Source organism: Mustela erminea, chromosome 9 (genome assembly GCF_009829155.1).
Source record: "Mustela erminea isolate mMusErm1 chromosome 9, mMusErm1.Pri, whole genome shotgun sequence".
NCBI classification, from domain to species: Eukaryota; Metazoa; Chordata; class Mammalia; order Carnivora; family Mustelidae; genus Mustela; species Mustela erminea.
This window is the reverse complement of record NC_045622.1, coordinates 60,656,547-60,677,123: the sequence shown is the minus strand read 5'-3', so window position 1 is coordinate 60,677,123 and position 20,577 is coordinate 60,656,547. Positions and strand designations below refer to the sequence as shown.

The window sequence follows — 20,577 nt, the reverse complement described above, 5'->3', positions numbered from 1 at the left end:
TGTTGGAAAAAACCATCTCCATAAAATTGTGTTGCTTTTCATTTCCATACAGCATTGGGGGTATTGGTTATTATATGTTCTCTTTTCCCCAGCTGGACTGGTAAGAATACATCTCTTTGGTATTTTAACTTCAATTAAAATTAACTTCATTTGTAGTGGTTATGAACTTTTTTTCAAGCGTTTTTTTTTCAAGTGGTTCAAGTGTTTTTTTCAGGTGTTTTCTTCATATTTTGATTATTCATTCACCTCCTTATTCATTTTTTTCTTAGAGTTTTTATCTTATATTACTTTGAGAAAGAGTGACAGAGAGAGATGCAGAGAGAGAATGAGCAGGAGGGAGGGGCAAAAGGAGAAGGAGAGAGGGAATAGACTCCATGCTGAGCATGGAGCCAGCTCGGCTTGATCTCCTGATCCTAAGATCATGCCTGGAGCCAAAACTAAGAGTTGGACACTCAACATACTGAGCCACCCAGGTGCATATCCTCCTTTCCATTTTTAGTGGAGGTGTTAGTCTGTATTTTATTGCTTTCTAGGCACCTTCAATGCTAAATATAAGCCCATTTGTTGTCATAGTTTGCAAACATTTTTCCAAGAAACTATTTGGCCTTAAATTTTATTTTATGATTGACAGAAACTGAATTGCTTTCCCTTTCCTTTCTTTTATTGAGGAAAAAATCTTTCCATATTTCAACCCTTCCATGGGAAATGACATACTGAAGAAAACAAAGTTACACTACTCCATACACTCACGTCTCACCTAACGCCTCAACTAAATGCAATTAGAGCTTAAATTCTGGTGTAAATATTTCCAGAAGTTTTTTTTTAATATTAAGCATTTCATAAAATTTTAATGCATGAACTGTGGTGTTGATGTTGTTTTGTTTAGCTTTTTGCTTTAGCGATATTTCTAGATAAGAGTACCAGAGATCTCCCCCCTTATCTGTAGTTTTGCTGTTATTTTAGCTACTTGTCAACTGTGATGAGAGGCAGATGACCCTCAGAAGATCAGTAGTAGCCAAATAATGTATCACTGTGTATTTTATCATCTCATATAATCACAAGAAGGGTAAGTACAGTAAAATAAGACATTTTGAGAGAGAGACCAGATTCACATAACTTTTATTACTGTAGATTGTTATAATTGTTCTCCATAATTATTATTGTTGTTAATGTCTTACTGTGCTTAATTTATAAGTTAAACTTTATCATCAGTATGCATGTATGGGAAAAAACATAGTATATATAGAGTTTGGTACTATCTATGGTTTCAGGCATCCACTGGGGCTCTTCAAACATATTCTCCTGTGGATAAGTGGGGACAACTGTCAGAGACTCTCAAATTCAGTACCTGGGAAGATGTTAAATTACATAAAAATTTGGTTTTGTAAAAAAAAAAAAAAATGGAATACACAGAAAATTATTTTGATATAATTTAAATAAATGCAACTATATATACTCCAAAATTACAAATGGGTCTCAGTATAAATTTTCTCCTTTTAGATTTGAAATTTAGGGAAATAAGAATTGATATGAATTTTAGTTAAACGTAGAGCAGGGGTTCTTAACTTGAGCCCCAAACTGGTTATACTAAACTGCATCAGATCTTCTAGGGGACTTTTTATTTATTTATTTATTTATTTATTTATTTTTTAGATTTTTTATTTTTTTCTAAACATGTATTTTTATCCCCAGGGGTACAGGTCTGTGAATCGCCAGGTTTACACACTTCACAGCACTCACCAAAGCACATACCCTCCCCAATGTCCATAACCCCACCCCCCCTTCTCCCAACCCCCCTTCCCCCAGCAACCCTCAGTTTGTTTTGTAAGATTAAGAGTCACTTATGGTTTGTCTCCCTCCCAATCCAATCTTGTTTCATTGATTCTTCTCCTTTTTAAAAAGGAAGATAATAGGGTGTCCTACAATCTATCACTTTTGCTCATAAACATTTACACTGAGTTTAGGAATCGACAGAGCTAAGCATTCTTAATAAAGTAATTTTTTATTTCCATTTTTTAGGAATTTCATTTTTATATTTATTTATATATATCAGAAGTATAAGATATGAAGCCAACATTTAACTTACATCTATTACAAATATTTTTAATATATTTCCTATATGCTTAGCCATTCTTGTCAATAGTTTATTTTGAAAAAAAAATTGCCTCAACTTTCTGTGTCACAGAAAAAATTGTTATTCCAAAATGGAAAGGCTATGTCATTCATCTGTTTAGGACTTTTGTTCTCTCTTGTTTTTAACCCTGGAGTCTAAAAACGACTCCATGAAGTCTCTTGACTTCATAGATATATGATTTTTTTTTTGTATGAAAGAAAGCAAAAGCAATAACCAAACAACAGAAAGGTAATGCATCAGGCTCTCTGCTCAGCAGGGAGCCTGCTTCCCTTCCTCTCTCTGCCTGCCTCTCTGCCTACTTGTGATCTATCTGTCAAATAAATAAATAAAATCTTTAAAAATATATTAAATTCAAAGTTCTCATGTATGCTCATACATGCCACAAAATAATTAAGCTAATTTTGTGCAGTCTTGTACATTTTTTATAAAACTGCTTTGGGAAAATAGTTTTAAGTTATTTTGAAACACAAGCTATGTCTGGTATTCATTTCAAAGAAAAATAAATTTGTTGTTCATTGGTACTGTGAGACAGAACTCGAGGAATACTAATAGGAATATTAATATCTCCTACTTTGAAAAGGAGTTTGATTTAACTAAATTGTAATCTAATCGTGAGTATTTTATACCTGATACCTTGGTTCTAGAGCTAATCAAATTGTGTGAGGTTGATGTGGGAGGGCTGGGCCTTTCCACCAAGCCCATTGAGCTCTGCTCCCAACTTGGTCTCTAGGGCAGGAGAAAGACTGTGAACTGAAGTGTCTTCCACCATCTTTTTTTCCAGTCTTTTCCTTTCCTCTTTTTTAGTCCTCTTCTTTCTCTCTCTCCCATGAATACTAAATAGAATTTCCTTCTATCAAGTCTACCTTATAACTAAAAAAACCCCCTCCATTATTCTAGCCTGCTTGTTCTAATACAGTTGTGTCTTAGTTTTCAGAGTTATGTTGTTATTTCCATGAAACCCATTTTTGAGTTTATAATGGTGAAGATGACATAAAATTAATTGGGAATTGTTACTGAAGTGCCTTAAATAAATGTTGTTTATTACACTTTATTTCTTCATATTTTTTTAAATTTATGTTCTGGTTTTGCTTTGTTGCTATTGCTGTAGTTGTCCCCCCCCCGCACCCTCCTCCCCATAGCATAGTCCTATCAACATGATTTTATTTACATTTTAGTCTTAGTGTTCTCAGATTCATCCAATCTTGCTGTCTGTGTATCATATTCCTCTTCTATAAAATGTGGATAATCATAGCTATTCCATAGCTCTGACTTAGAAGTTCAATGTGTTACTATATATGAATCATTATACCTGACACTATATATATATAACTATATATATTAAAAAGTATATATAAATATATATATTTTAAAATATACATATTTAAATATATATGTATATTTAAATGGAAGTTTAGGAAAAGAAATTTTGTGATCTTTTTGCTAGTATTTTATTGCTAGTATTTATTGCTTAAAGAAAATTTCTTAACTGGGGCATCTGGGTGGCTCAGTCAGTTAAACATCTGCCTTCAACTCAGGTCATGATCCCAGGGTCCTGGGATCAAGCCCCGCATCAGGCTCCCTGCTCAGCAGGGAGTCTGCTTCTCCCTTTCCCACCCCTATTCCCCATCTCTCTCTGTCTCTCTCTCTGTGTCAAATAAATAAATAAAATCTTTTAAAAAATTTTTTAAAAGAAAATTTCTTAATTAAGTTTACAAAATCCAAAAACATGATTCAAAGACATAGCAATTTTGCTGATTATAAGTTCATAATTTACATTATATAGAGGTACTTTTATAATGTTAGCATTAAAAACAGGTTTTTATTCTTAATGTGAAATTATATTGCAAAAATATATGATGTGATTTGTACATTTTATAATGATTTCACTATATACATAATACTTAAATATAGTTATCATATTAGCAGGTAATAAGAATATAATCTTAATATAATTAAGATTTCCACCTAACTATCTACTTGTATCCATTTCCTGGTCATATTCTATTACTCCAATTACTTCTTGTGTTATGCTCTTATTATTTTTCACTTTTCATTCAGTCTTCCTATTTCTGAATACCACATTTATCATTCTACTTCTGTTACTTTTTTCACTGTTATTTCTTTTGTTTTTTCCTCTGTTATTTCCAGAACTCTAAATAAAGTACTCCTTTCTTCACTGTCCCTGGTCACTTAACTATTTCTCCCCCTGTATTAAAGTCAAGTAAAGCAGTAAAGCCCAGACATCTTGATTGGAAAATTACATAGATTTTCTTTAAGTCTCCTTTCCTCTACTCATAAAACCTTTACTCAAATACCCATCAAATGTGTCCACTGTGTTTCTCAAAATTCTGCTTGATATCAACTCTAAGGGATGTTTCTCAGATTATAATGACTGTCAGTGATCATGTCTATTCCAGCTTCATTTGTATGTACATGACTACATGGATAAGAATCCAAATAATTACCCAGGAAGAAATGAGCAGACAAGGAGAATTATTTTTTCCCAAGTTATACAAGTTTCAAATAAATATGGAATAAAAAAGATGACAGAACCCATGGAATTCAGCACAAACCTTCTGGGGAAGGGTTTCTGACTTCCCTACAACACTTGAGACAGTTTACATAGGTGTCTTCCCCAATCTTCAGGAGTCTTTCAGCTATTTGACCTGCTTTGCTCTTTTCTATATACTCCCTCAGAGTGCCCTAGATCAAAGAGCATTAATCATTAAGAGTTCACTTCAAATTCTAGACTCCTGTTCTATGAATTCATTCTACCAGGTCTGTCCAAAATTAGACTGTGTGGAAAACACAATTGTTTCCTGTCTATTTTTTTCTATCAAATTAGAGGTCTCAGGTTAAAATTTTTTTGTGATTGTTTCATAAATATTATAACAGAATATTGACAGGTATTTTTTCCTGATGTTCATGGTTATGAATTTTGCATCTATTCTTTTCCCCTATAACTTCTTTCTCTACCTTTATGCTACATGCAGAATCATATACTATATACTTAGCTCACACTCAAAATATCTTTCTTGCTAAAAACAATTTGATCACTCCTTCACAAATCTGCTTGGTCTTTACTCCGTAGACAATTGAATTCAGGGTAGGAGGCATTAACAGGTAAAGATTGGCTATAAAAATGTGAACATGGTGAGGTATGGTGTGTCCCCAAAATGATGAGTAAAGTCGAAGAAGGTTGGGACATAGGTAATGACAATATTACATATGAGAGATGTACAGGTGCTGAAGGATTTGCGGTGAGTATCTGAAGATGACAGACTCACTGAAGGACCGATAATCATTGTGTAAGACATGAAAATACAAAACATATCAAATCCTCCAATCAATATGGAAGCTTTGAGACCATAGATGGCATTAATCTTGATGTTGCCACAGGGCAGTTTGGCCACAGACGTAGGTCACAGTAGGTGGGGTGGAAGAGGTTGCCCCTGCAGTAGGGAAGGTACTTGACCAGGAAAGTGAATGGGATCATGAGCAACACACTTTGACTGAAGGCAGCAAACCCAAACTTGATAATTACTGTGTTGGTGAGCATGCTAGAATAGCAAAGAGGGTAGCAAATGGCCACATAGTGATCCAGGGCCATAAGCATGAGCACACCAGACTCCATACCTGTCAACATGTGGATGAAAAACTTCTTCATGAGGCAGGCATTAAAGTCAATCTCTTTGAGATTGAACCAAAAGATACATAATATATTAGGGACAAATGAAGTGAACCCACTAATATCTGTAAGAGACCACAAATCTAGAAAGTAGTACATAGGCTGATGCAGGGCCTCATCATGGCTGATGAGGTAGATGAGCCCACAGTTCCCCAGGACAGCGATGATGTTTATGAGACAGTAGGGCAGGGAGATCCAGATGTGTAAGTCTTCTAGTTCAGGAATCCCATCAAGAATGAAGTATCTTGGTGTCAGGCAGGAGATGTTGGTTTCATGCATGATGGTCAATTGCAAAGCATGTTACTTTTATATCAGTAAAGACATCCTACAAAAGAAGATGGTAGTGAGGTTGGTTTCAGTCAGAGACAAAAGATGAACAAGTATTTTGCATGATCTAAACAATAAATTTAGGAAAAAAATAATCTTTTTGTACCCACGCATTGTTATTCTATCCTATTGAGTAGTCCTGGGACTCTTATTGAAGGACAAGAATGCTAACATAGTGCAAACATTAAAACAGATACCTGATCTCTTTTGGTTTTATACTGTATACTCTGTCTATGTGTATGTGTTCATATTCTCAGGTGATAGTTTGATGGGCTATAAATTATATAATAATTTACAACTTACAAATCTTGGCCATGTTCATTTTGTATTATATTTCTAATTGTCTTTTGCTGGTAAGCATGAAAGATTTTAGTATTTACATTTAACTAATGACATTGTTAAGCTCTGTGCAGTGCTCAACAGTTTTTCTTGATTCTCCCAAATTTCTATGTAGATAAGCATATTATGTCAATAATCACAATTATTTTAATTTCTTTGGTCTATTATTTTTAGCCCCAAATAACTATGAAAATCATATTAGATAGGTTGAAAGCTTTCTTAATTATTATTTTTTTAAATGTAATCTCTGTACCCAGCGTGGGGCTTAAATAATTAGCTTTCTAACTTTCTTCTATGTTCTGGGACATGGATTTAACCTGAAAGCACTTTGATTAAAATCATGACTCCAGGGTATCTTTCCCTAATTTATTCTGAGAAAATTAATATTTATCTTATATTTTTAAAAGTCCTTCCTTAGTTATTGTTTGCAGTTTGAATTATTCATTTTCACACAGCATTGCATTGTCTACTTTATTGCATTTTCAAAAATTATTTTATATATGTTTTTGTTATATTTTAATCTCCCCAATATGTCTTTTCCAAAATTCCAATTTTGATTGCGTCTATTTTCTCTCTCCATTGTGTGTGACTGTGTGTGCATGTGTGCTGTGTGTGTGTATGTGAGAGAGAGAGAGAGAAAATTTAGCCTAAGATTTTTCTATATAAGTGGTTTGTTAGTTTGTTTTTATACATGTTTTAATAAGTGGAAGATATTTAAAATGATGCTATATAAACAATTTCAACATATAAAAAAGATAAAAGCATTTTTTTCTAAGAAACAGGAAAAGATTAGAACTGACAGTTTGTTAAAGCAATTTGCTCAACTGCAAATTGAGTGAGCTGCAGAAACATTAAGTAAACCATGGAAATTTTCACCACAACTTGGGCAATAATAAGCAAGATATATATAGTACTATCATAATTATTATTAGCATTATTACCTTATTTTGTTTTACAAAATAAATGAGGCAAAACAATGTCTAGCCATCCCTTAAACCTCTAATATCCTTACATCACACTGAGAGCAAAAGCCAGCATCTCTATATTTGTTTACAACATCCTGTATAATTAGAACTCTTTTGAATCTCTAAGTGGTCTCCCACTGCTCTAACTCTGATCCTCTCAGTCTATCCATCCATACTGGAGATTTCCCAAACTCAGCAATCATGAACGCAGTTCAGGCATTTCCACTTGCCACTTTCACTACCTGCTTTGTTGTTCCCCAGATAATATCATGGTGCATACATTCAACCGTTTCAGGTCTGCATTCAGTGTCAGACCCAAAGTAAGGCTTTCCCTTAGCTTCATTCAAAATTGCAAGCCCCAAACCTCTGCCAAGCTCGGCATAAAATCCTGCTTTCCAGATTTTCTTTACTCCACAGCAATTAGTATTGTCCTTTGTCCCTCATTAGAATGTAAAATCTATATGCACAGGAATTGCTGTCTATTTTGTTCACTGCTGTGTCTCTTGCACTTAATATACTAAGTGTCACAAGAAAAGAATCTTTGAATGAATGAATGAATGAATGAATGACAAAATTTCCTTTTTGATTGGTTTTCTTGCTTGTATAATTTATATATTTTAATAAATTGTGTTCGTATTGGAAAATCAGAGAATCTGGAGGATAGCTAAAGTGGTTTCAAGATATCTAGAATCTCAAAGGGGTTTTTTTGTTTGTTTGTTTGTTTGTTTGTTAGTGAAATTGGAGATACTTAAAACTGGCATGAATACATGGAGTATAGGCAAGTAATTGCATTTGTGTTATTTTGCATATTTAATCACACATACGATGAGTAAAAAAAGTTATAGGAAAGTAGGTTTGGGATCAAGTATCATTATTCATTCATGCAGACAGAGATCTCTAGTAAGATAATTAGAGATAACTTTTGTCAGATGTAGTCAAGCAAAGGGGGAATAGTATGTATCATGAATGTTGTTATTCGGAAGTTGGAGTACATGGTCACTGGCATTCCATTCAACTCTTGCACTAATGCATTTTCATCCATAGAGGTATTATCACTTTCTAAGAAAGATTCTTCCATCTACAGAGAGAAGAATTTTTCTATTATTGTGCAGATATTTGCTTGCCCGAAACATTATCTCTTTAGTCCTTAGCATACTGACACTATGGTGCTATTAACTACACTTCAGTTTTTCACCACTTCTCCTCCCTCTTCCAAGCAGTTTGCAAATCCCTTCAGAAGTCAAAAGAGTGAGATAATTTAGTCCTTCACATTCAACCACCCTCTGACTCAAATCCCAGCTATTTAGTTGCAGATTTTCTGTGCATTTTACATTTTTTTTTCTTCTGAATTGCCCAAACTCACCCTGATGCCTGATGTTTTTAAATCTCCGTTCATAACTGGTATGGCTCAGGAAATTGTACAGCATTGGTTAGGAATCTCCATATCAACATTTAGTGATTTCTCTGTGATTTTCCAAGACAAAGAAAACTTTTTTTAGACATTTCACAAATATATGTCCCATAGGTCTTTAGTGGGACAGGAGGTAAATTTAACTTTGTTGAAAAGATCTAAATACATTTCCCCTGTTATCTGAAAATAGAGTATTCCAATGAAATGGCATAAAGCAAAGAGGCAATTACCATCAATTTTTTTTTTTTTTTACCATCAATTTATATAGAAAATTTTGTGAACATTTCCAGACCCAAAACAATGCCTCTTGGGCTTTTCTGATACTTTAAGGTATATCTTGTTAATGGATGCACAAAATAAATGTACATAAGGCACAGATGCTCACAGACATAGTTCAAAGCTATGAGGGCTTGATGCTGAGATGCTGAAATGCTGAGTGTGGTTCCTAGGGAAGGAGCCTGGTGGTGTGCTCTGGCAGCTCAGGTGTGCTCTGTGCTTATAACACTTCATTGTATAACAAACACTGTTGGCTAGTTTTACTTTTAGCTTTTTTTTTTTTTTGTATAAGGGAAAATCTTCAATTTCTTTCATTTAGCAAAAATAGTACTAATGTAGGTCTTTTATAAAAGTGAAGTGACATAACAAAAACTCTCAAAAAGTGGGGATACCTCATATTTAGACTATACTTGACTCAGGGGAAAAGTCTTCAATAGTTACCCTCAAATTTTAACAACTTTTCTCCAATGGAACATATGAGCTGTCTGGTATCCATTACAGTATAAATCTAGAACTATTTTTAACTCCCCAGAGTGTCTCAATTCTAGCTTCAAAACCTAAACATGCACCTATTATATGATGCAACAATTCCATTCCTGGATATTTCCATAAGAAATCTGAAAATATATGTCTATCCACAGACTTGCCCATAACTGTCTAGAGCAGGTTTACTCATAATACACTAGAAAGGAAAAAAAATGTCCAATAATGCACACGAGTGAATAAATAAATCGTAATAAATCCATGCAATGATATACTAGAAGCAAAGTAAAAAGAATAAACCACCAATACTGATTTCAAATTATATCACAAAATGTAATACTCAAAACAGTATGGTATTCACATAAAAACAGAACAGACCAATGGGGCAGATCAAGAGCCCTAGACCCCTATCTTATACCACTTGCAGAAATTAACTCAAAATGAATTAAGGACTTAAATAGAAGATGTGAAATTATAAAACTTCTAGAAGAAAACTGGGGGACAATCTTCTTGGCTTCAGTCTTGGCTGTGTTTTTTTGGATATGACACCAAAGGTTCTAGGACAAAAGCAAAGACCAAGTGAGATTGCGTCAAACTAAAAAATTCTGCACTGCAGAAGAACAATCAGCAAAATGCAAAGGCATCCTGAAGACTGGAAGAAGATATTTGCAAACCATATATCTGGTAAGGGATTAATATCGAAAATAAATGAGCAATTTCTATAACTCAGTAGCAAAACAAAACAAAATGAAATTCTGACAATTTTATTAAAAATGTACAGAGGATTTAAATAGATTTTTTAAAAAGATGACATACAACTGGCCAACAAGAACACAAAAAGGTGCTTAACATCACCAATCAACAAGGAAGTGTAGTTCAAAACTACAAGGCAATCACCTTAAATCTGTTAGCATGGTTGTTATAAAACAAAACAGTGGATAACAAACATTGGAGAGGAGAAAAGGGAACTCTGGTGCACTATTGGTGAGAATACATATTGGTTCAGTCACGGAACATATTGGTTTCAGTCATGGAAAACAGCATGAAGTTACCTCAAAAAATTACAAATATAAATACCATATGATCCAGAAATCTCACTTCCAAATATATATCTGAAGAGATAAATTATTATCTCAAAGAAATATCTGTACTTCCATGTTCATTGCAGCATTAACACAACACACCAGGACATGGAAACAAGTATCTATAGATGGATGACTATATAAAGAAAATGTGGTATCTATATTGGACAGAGTATTATTCACCCATATGAAAGAGGGAAATATTGGCATTTATGACCAATGGATGGACCTTGAGGGCATTATGCTGAATGAAGTAAATCAGGCAGATCATACTGTATGATCTCACTTAAGTGTGGAATGTAAAAACATCAAACTCATTGAAACAGTAGAATGGTGGATGCCAGGGGGATAGGGTAGGGAAAATTAAGAGATGTTGATCAAAGGATACAAACTTGCAGTTATAAAATGTATATAAGTATTAGAGAGTCTAATGTATAGCATGGTGACTACACTTAACAATATTGTATTATACACTTGAAAGTTGCTATGAGAGTAGAGTTCTAATGTTCTCACCGTAATAATAGAATGGTAACTATGTAAGGTGAAGAATGTTAAATAACAATATTGTGGCAAATATTCTGTATCAAATCATCACATTGTACACCTTAAACTTACACAATGTTATATGCCAATTATATTGCAATAGAGCTGGAAAAAAGGTATCTATAAAAATCTAGGGGCGCCTGAGTGGCTCAGTGGGTTAAAGCCTCTGCCTTTGGCTCAGGTCATGATCCCAGGGTCCTGGGATCGAGCCCTGCATCGGGCTCTCTGCTCAGCGGGGACCCTGCTTCCTCTTCTCTCTCTATTCCTGCCTCTCTGCCTACTTGTTATCTCTGTCTGTCAAATAAATAAATAAAATCTTAAAAAAAAACACTGTTCTGAGTAATATGTATCTTTAAAAAATAATTTCCCAAAATAAAATCATAAATGCATTTTTACAACTGAAAAAAAATCTAGAGCAGATATCATACATGTTGGTGAGTTATTTGATGTTAGTCCAGAATTATATTCCCAGCAATGAATTACACTTTCCTGAACATCCCAAATGTTTATTTCAAGGTAAGTGTGGGGGGTGGGGGGTGGGAGGGCAGTACACTGAAAGTCCGAGTAAATTTTATCTACCAGCAAGCACAGGCATATTATTATAAATTATTATATGTTACTATAAGCAGTTAGCCAGGTAAGATTTATTTCAAGCAAGTGACCACTTTTTATTTCATAATAACTGCTACAATTGCACTGCTGTTCTTTTTTAAAAAATTCAATTAGCCAGTTTATAGTACATCATTAGTTTCAGATGTAGAGTTCAATAGTTTATCAGTTGCACTGCTGTGCTTTTGCATTGTAGCATAAATCCGTGTTTTCACCTGATTGTTTAGAATTGGTTTCTGTATCCCTAGTAGGCTTCACTATGCCCAATCATCAGTAATGAAACAAAGATGTCCCTGATCACTCTTCCTGTTAAACATTGCACAAGAAGGGTGTTGTAGCTAGTTAAGAAGGCAAGGAAAAAATGCCAAAAAATACAGGAAAGGGAGAACAAAATGTTTTTAATTCACAAAGGGATGCACTATGTCTAGATAATCCAAAGAAATTTATATAAAAATGTTAACATTAATGAGTGAATTTATCAAGAACACTAACTACAAGATCTCATCTAAAGCTCAAATTTTTAGACCAAGATTCTTTAATTTTTTCAGCAAAATATTTTTTTCAGTACCAATTTTGTGCATGATGTTGTTCTAAGTTTTGAAAAAGGTAGTAGACAGGTCTGTCTCCCACAAAGATTTAATTCCAAAGTCTAAATCATTCTAGATCTGCACATGCTCTGTTTTACCTTTATTTATTTTTGTTGTTGTTGTTGTCTCAGACCATCTAATTGTACCTCTAAAAAATATGCTTCAAAAGTGCTAGATTATGATTTGGGACAAAGTAATTCCTAAGACAATTTCCAGTGGCTGAGCTGGAGTCCTTAGGACCCAGATATATCTGATTCCTAAGTCTCTTTTTTCTTACAAACACACACAGGAAATCAGCTCTCCTCTGAGACTATAGTAGAAAGATATTGTAGCAATTAAGTTTCTCCAGGTCCCAACTTTAGAATATCACACACACACACACACACACACACACACACACACACACTACATGCACATACATGGACACACACACACACACAGAATAGAAAAGTTCCTCCTCCACTTGCTTCCTCATGGTCTCAGTATAGGTTTTAGATACTTTTGCAGGACCAAAAGCATCACATAGATGAATATGACTTAATCTGTGGATATGTCTTCAGTTACGTGAGGAACTCCAGCAGCTTTCAGGGTGAGCAAATTTCTGAATTGGGGCTGCATTCTTCTTATTAAAGGAGTGGGTGCAAATTATGATAGCTGAGCTGGGAAGAGGCATAAGAGTTGTCATACACGGTTCTTCTCCTTACCTTTGGAAAAGACCCAGTGTACCCTACTATACAGCTGCCTTTATATACTGGCTTATGTACTCCATTTTCACTTTGGATAAAAATGTTAATGTTTCAGATACTGAAATATAATCATTGTGGGGAATATTCTAAAGAGAAGTCATCAGTCCCACTGGCTGTGTAAGCTAAAATGAGCATTTTCAAGATGCAGTGGAAAAAAAAAAAACACGGAAGAGTGAAGACAGACTTATTCCATAGTTTTCTGTTTCTCATCCACTTTTCCTTCCAGGCAATTGCTTCCATTTTATTTCATAGTTATAGTTGAAATATTTCTCAATTTAAAGTGCTTCTAGATTTCATTTCCTCAGCTTTAATATTTAAAAAATAAAGATATAAAATTTTATAAAAGACATAGACAAGCAGAGCCAAGTTTATATAGTCTTAGATTTCAGAGACACCTGGGAAGTGGCAGGGAAGTCATCTCTCATATGTCCAGGAGGTACTACTAGTGTTGGCATTGATATTTTTTATTCAAAGAGACTATTTTCCTTTCAACAGCCCTCTATAGGACTATCCTTATTTCACTACTGGCACATTTTTTTTTTCCTAAATTATCACATTCTAGTCTAACATAGCCCACTTCTTCAGACTTTTGCATCTTATTTGCATCCATCTTATGCTCAAAACTTTGTTCTTATTTCCTCACATATACTATCACATCAAATAAATATTATCCTCCTTACTATTCATAAATATTTTGTTCATAAATATTTTCTATGGGCTTTAAAAATGTATTGAATATCTCTCTTTTATCCTAGAAAAATTTGTTTTGGAGCTTATGCAGGCTGGGAAATATTCATTTCTATGGCTCCCTGAAATTGTGATATAAGGTGAAAAAAAGTACTCTGTTCTAAAGGAAATGTCAGTTGTTTTAGTTTAAGATGATGAGTATCTCCATTCACATTGGGCTAGACTCTAGAGTCCATTGGAAGAGACTCTTAGAACAACATTAATGTCTCATAAGTTACTACATTCCCAATGATTCTTCACCCACTATTTATAGTGGTAGTGACCCAAGAACAGTAATCAGGGGCCATTTGATGATGTTAATAAAGAGATTATTATGTTTTTACATTTAAGACCATTCTATGATTCTTAGTTTTCTGAATTTAAGTTTATCCCAAACCAAAAGTGGGACATTTGTGCTAAAATTAACCCTTTTAAATCATTGTAAGGTTAGTCCTCTAGTAATACTGATTACCTGAGAAAGGTGAGCCCACAAGAACCATTGAAAATTGTTAACATTTTAGAATGGAATATATATCCCTGACTATGATGATGAGACCTTAGCCCTTAGGGCATATTTCATCAATTCTTGATCACACAGTTGGTGAGTTTGTGACCAACTTCAGCCTGGAGAATGGACTGCAAATTATGATAACAAAACCACGAAATCCTAGACACAACAAGATCCAGCACATCCACTAAAAGTCAGTTTATCTGGTCAGAGTCTAATGCTTAAGACATGGACCCAAATAGTGCATATGTCACATAGTCAACATAAAAGACCTTATCCAGTGACTGATCTACAAAAAGACAAATTAGCCATTATAAAGAAAGAAAATCCTGCTGGTCAGTTACTCTTTGAGCCTTCTCCTCCTCCTCCTTCTTCCTCTCCTCCTCCCCACCCTCCTCCTCCTCTTCCTCCTTCTTCTTCTCCTCCTCCTCCCCCCTTCTTCCTTCTTCCTTTTTCTTTTTCTGCTTACAGAACAATTCTATAACTGCTGTACCATGAACTTCCAACAGGTGTTATGTCATTCATAAATGGCACCAGTCTAACTCCAGCTTCATTCATCTTAAATGGCATCCCTGGGCTGGAAGAAGTGCATCTGTGGATCTCCTTCCCACTGTGCACCATGTACAGCATTGCCATCACAGGGAACTTTGGCCTTATGTACCTCATTTACTCTGAAGAAGCCTTACACAGACCTATGTACATCTTCCTAGCCCTTCTTTCCTTCACAGATGTGCTCATGTGCACCAGCACTCTTCCCAACACCCTCTGCATATTGTGGTTCAGCCTCAAGGAGATTGACTTTAAGGCTTGCCTGGTCCAGATGTTCTTTGTGCATACATTTACAGGGATGGAGTCTGGGGTGCTCATGCTTATGGCACTGGACCGCTATGTGGCCATCTGCTACCCCCTGCGCTATACTACTATCCTCACTAATGAAGTCATTGCCAAGGCTGGACTCCTCACTTTTCTTAGAGGTGTAGTACTTGTTATCCCTTTCACTTTCCTCACCAGGCGCCTGCCATACTGCAGGGGCAATGTCATACCTCACACCTACTGTGACCACATGTCTGTGGCCAAGATATCCTGTGGAAATGTTAGGATCAATGCTATCTATGGTTTGATGGTTGCGCTACTGATTGGGGGCTTTGATATCTTGTGCATCACAATCTCCTACACCATGATCCTTCGAGCAGTTGTGAGTCTCTCTTCAGCAGATGCACAGCAGAAGGCCTTCAGCACATGTACCGCCCACATCTGTGCCATTGTCATCACCTATGTTCCAGCCTTCTTCACGTTCTTTACTCACCGGTTTGGGGGACATACTATTCCTCCACATATACACATTATTATGGCTAATCTGTATCTGCTGATGCCTCCCACAATGAACCCTATTGTGTATGGGGTGAAAACTAAGCAGATACGAAAAAGTGTCTTTAGATTCTTGCTTAAGGGAAAAGATAATTCTCATAAAATTTAAGTAGAGTCTTCTGAGACGTTAGAATTCTCTTAGCCAGGTTGAGATCAGCAAGACTGTAGGGAACTCTCCAAATGAAAGCAGGTATCTGGCCACAGGAAAGTTCCATGGGACTTTAATTCTTCTACCTCTCTTTAACAAGTATCACAATGCCCATTAGGCAGAAAATTTCTCTCCTGAAATCCCATGTTCTTCAAAGACTTTTTTTTGAATAAGCACACAGGGAGAGCAGCAGAGGGAGAGTCAGAAGTAGGCTCTCTGCTGAGCAGGGAACCTGCTACCAGACGTGATCACCAGACCCTGGGATAATGACCCCAGCTGAAGGGAGATGCTTAAATGACTGAGCTACCCAGGTGCCCCTTTTTCAAATACTCTTATAGGGGACAGTTGTTGGATCACTAGGACTAGAGTTGAACTTTCTAAAAAAATTTAAGTCTCTGGCAAACATGAGCCATGTTCTTCAATATCTGTGCTAGTTTATTTATCATAACGTTTTCTTCACCATTTGTAGTTCATTCTTCTTTCCCAAGTTATTTTTTCATGCTTTATTTCCCAAGTTTGTCAACTGTATATCTAGCAGTGCATACATATGTTCATTAGAAAACTTCTAAACGATGTTAAGTTGCGGTATATTCATAATACCCAGAACGTATATCCTTCAATATCCAAGCTGAATATAATAAATAATTATAGTCTATTTCAAATATAATGTTGAGTGAAAGAGACAAAATAATATGTGTAGTGTGATTTCATTTAGATGCAGTTCACAAGCAGACAAAACTAATTTTTGGTGTTAGAAATGAGGATGGTGTTTAACTTTGGGAATGAAAGCCCAGATAATGATTGGACAGGGTATGAGGAATGCTTCTGAGGAGCTGCCAAGGATTTAGTTATTGACCTGAATGGTAATTACAAAGTGTCCACTTGGTGATATTTAATGAGGCTGTACACTTACGATGTGTGCTCTTTTTTGCATGCATATTATAGTTCAATAAAATATTTATTTAAAATAATATGTCTTGAGGATGCTCTCTGATTTCTCTAAATTGTGAAACATTTTCTTCCTTGCCTCCTGTTCTTTCTGCCCATGGCTTACAAGTATATATATTTAACTTCTTTCCATGGTATGCTAAATTTAGTATCAATAATATGTATATGTGTACAAATTATGATCAAATAACCCAGACAAGATAATCATTAAAAAAAAAATCAAAACTTCCATCTTGAAAATCTCTTCCATCTAGTTCCTTTCCAGAGATAACCTCTTAAGAATATTGTGTGTATGTGTATGGCTTTTTTCTTCTCTTTGGTGATTTCTTCTTTTACTACAAGTTATATTTGAACTTTAATTTGACTACAAACTCCCCTTTTATAGACAATGGGGATTGTAACTCAGTTGCAGTATCTGTCACCTGTGTGATTTATATATACATATGTGTGTGTGTGATTTATGTATGTGTGTGTACATATAGTGTATACATGTATCTACATTATATATATATGTAATATCTACATATATAGATATGTGTGTGTCTACAGTTTCCTTATCTCCATACTACTTCCAACCTCAATGTTAATCAGATATATTTTTAACTTCCTGCTCTTTTAAAAATTTTATTTATTAGAGAGACAGAGAGAGAGAGAGAGAGAGCATGCACAAGCAAGGGTAGCAACAGAGAGGGAGAAGTAGGCTCCTTGTTGAGCAGGGAGATCGAAGTGGGGCTCAATCCTAGGACCCTGGCATCATGACCTTTGCTGAAGGCAGACACTGAACCTACTGAGCCTTCCAGGCACCCCTTTAATATCCTATACTTAAGATTATTATAACTAGCTATGAGTCTAGAAATCTTCCTAGATTTGTTTATCATTTCGTTGCAATAACTGAAAACTAAAAAACAGTATTTGAACTATTATAGTTATACAAATATTGATATGATTATTGGGTATGAATGTATACTACTTTACAAACAGGTCAGGATTATATTGTTTTCTGTATCTGTTCAATGTCACCATCTTTATTATTTTTGCAGGAGAACATTTCCAATATCAATACTTTTTAGAGATATCTGATAATATATTTCACCCATAAAACAATGAACGGTTTTCTATGGAAAAGAGACAAGCAGAGAATTAGAAAATGACTTACAACAGAAAAGAATTGCTGATGGCAAAAATACGTAAGGGAAGGAAAATAAAGTTACAAAAGTCTCACAGAAAGAGAAAAAAAGTAAGGCAATACAAAATATGAAAGAAAAATAAAGAAATATGGAAGTTCTTTCCAGGACAGCAGAAGTCTCACTTTTAAGATTTACATTAAAAGTGAAAACTGTTCAGGCAAAGAGAATTTTTCCAAATATCTACAAAATAATATTTTCTATAACAAAATAAAAATTTGTATTTTAAGGAGTAATCGAGATATACCAAAATACCTAGAAAATTTGTAAAAGAGTCAAACTTAAACATGCTACTGTCAAAGAAGAAAAGATAATGAAAAAATCCTTAAAAATTTCAGGTGGAAAACAAACATTAAAATACTAAAAAATTCAATTCATATTTCCATAATTGAAAAGGATCCGTACTAATAAATATTGATGCTGGAGGATCATAGAGCAATTTTCTTTTTTATGAAAAGAAGTAATTATTAGACTCTAATCATGTTCTCAATATAATAGTCAATCAAATATGTGAATGATAAAGTTACTTTAGATATGCAAAAAATGAGGAAAGATGATCTACATAACAGCTTTTCTTAGTTATTTGAGGATGTGGTCCAGCAAAATGACAGAATAAACCAGAAGTTGCTAATACATGGAATTCAGACATTAGTGGTTTCAATCTAGGAAAGGAATAAAAGAATTTCCACCACTCTGAATAAAGAAGATTGAAGATGAGAATAATTTCTTGTAGATCAGCTTTCAACAATTATCCTTGTGTTCATTCAATTTCTTTTGATCATATTAGTAGAAACTTCCACATTCATACACATTCTTTCTCTCTCCCTTCCTCCCTCTTTCCATATCAAGATTAAGTATAATTTACTTAGACACTACTAGGAGTTAATTTATTCTGGATGCTTTACATGCATATCTCTGATTTTTGAATCAATTCTGTAGATAGTCATTATTCACTGCACTTTATTTTTAAGGAGACTGAAATTTGGATAGGTTCTTTAATTTGTCATAGGCTACAAAGATTTTAGGTAGAGATCTGGGATTTGAACCTAGAAAACTCATGTTATTTCTTTTTTTAATTGTATTTCATTGAGGTAAAAATATTTCACATGAAATTTATCCTCTTAAAACATTTTAAGTGTGTAATACATTTTGTTTATTGTACATACAATGTTGTACAACAGATCTCTAGCCCTTATTCATCTCACTTAACTGAAAGTTTATGATGGCTGTTTAGTAATTTTTCCCTCTCCCCTGTCTTGGGAAACAAACTTCTCCTCTTTATTTTTATGAATTTGACTATTTCAGATACCTCATCTATATGGAATCATGAAGCATTTGTTCTGTGACCAACATTTTTCACTCAGCATAATATCTTCATGGTTATCCATGTTGTGCATATTGCAAAATGTGCTTCCTTAAGGTTGCACTGTATTCCATTATACATATATACCACATTTTTTTTATTCAACTGTCAATGGACATTTACGTTGTTTCCACATTTTGGTTATGATGAATAATGATGAATAATGATCTCTTTGAGATCCTTATTTCAGTTCTAGTGGATAAATCAGAAGCAGGGTTGCTGTATCTTATGGTGGTTCTATTTAAAAATGTTTGGGGAATGTCCATATTCTTTTCCATAGTTGCTGAAATATTTCACATTCCTAGCAACAGTGCACAAATGTCCCAATATCTCTACATTCTTGCCAAGACTTTTTGTCTCTTGTTTCTTCAATAACAGCAATCCTGATAGATATCAGGTGACATGTCATTGTGGTTTATATTTGCATTTCCCTTATCATCTGATGATTAGTGATGTTGAGCATCTTTTCATACACTTGTTAGTCATTTGTATCTGCTCTTTGAAGAGGCATATATAAAAGACCTCAGCCCATTTTCTAACTTTCTGCTCAAATTGAGTTGTAGGAGTTCCTTATACATTTTATATATTATCTTATGGTTTGTAAGTATCCTCTCCCATCCTGCAGGTTACCTTTTTGCTCTGTTGAGTCATCCTTTCATTCATTAACACCATTCCATGTTACATCTTCCAAAGATGGAATCTTATTTCTTCCAATGGTTGAAAACTTTTATCCAGCCCTAGTCACTTCCTTTTCCTACTTTTCTTAAATATATGTTACTATTAGTATCTTCTTGAAATTTTTTTTTCTTTTAAATTTTTTATTTTATAAACATATATTTTTATCCCCAGGGATACAGGTCTGTGAATCACCAGGTTTACACACTTCACAGCACTCACCAAAGCACATACCCTCCCCAATGTCCATAATCCCACCCCCTTCTCCCAAACCCCCTCCCCCCAGCAAGCCTCAGTTTGTTTTGTGAGATTAAGAGTCACTTATGGTTTGTCTCCCTCCCAATCCCATCTTGTTTCATTTATTCTTCTCCTACCCACTTAAGCCCCCATGTTGCATCACCACTTCCTCATATCAGGGAGATCATATGATAGTTGTCTTTCTCTGCTTGACTTATTTCACTAAGCAT

At 34.6% G+C, this 20,577-nt stretch overlaps 1 protein-coding gene and 1 pseudogene across 1 annotated transcript; one reads left to right on the top strand and one right to left on the bottom strand.

Annotated features, from left to right (window-relative positions):
- Positions 1–5,155: 5,155 nt before the first annotated feature.
- LOC116599814 lies at positions 5,156–6,101 on the bottom strand (annotated as a pseudogene).
- An 8,837-nt stretch (positions 6,102–14,938) lies between these two features.
- Positions 14,939–15,901, top strand: LOC116600146 (olfactory receptor 52N1). The gene has a single exon (XM_032360266.1). It carries the CDS (start codon positions 14,939–14,941, stop codon positions 15,899–15,901), a length of 963 nt encoding a protein of 320 aa, XP_032216157.1.
- The last annotated feature ends 4,676 nt before the right edge of the window (positions 15,902–20,577 follow it).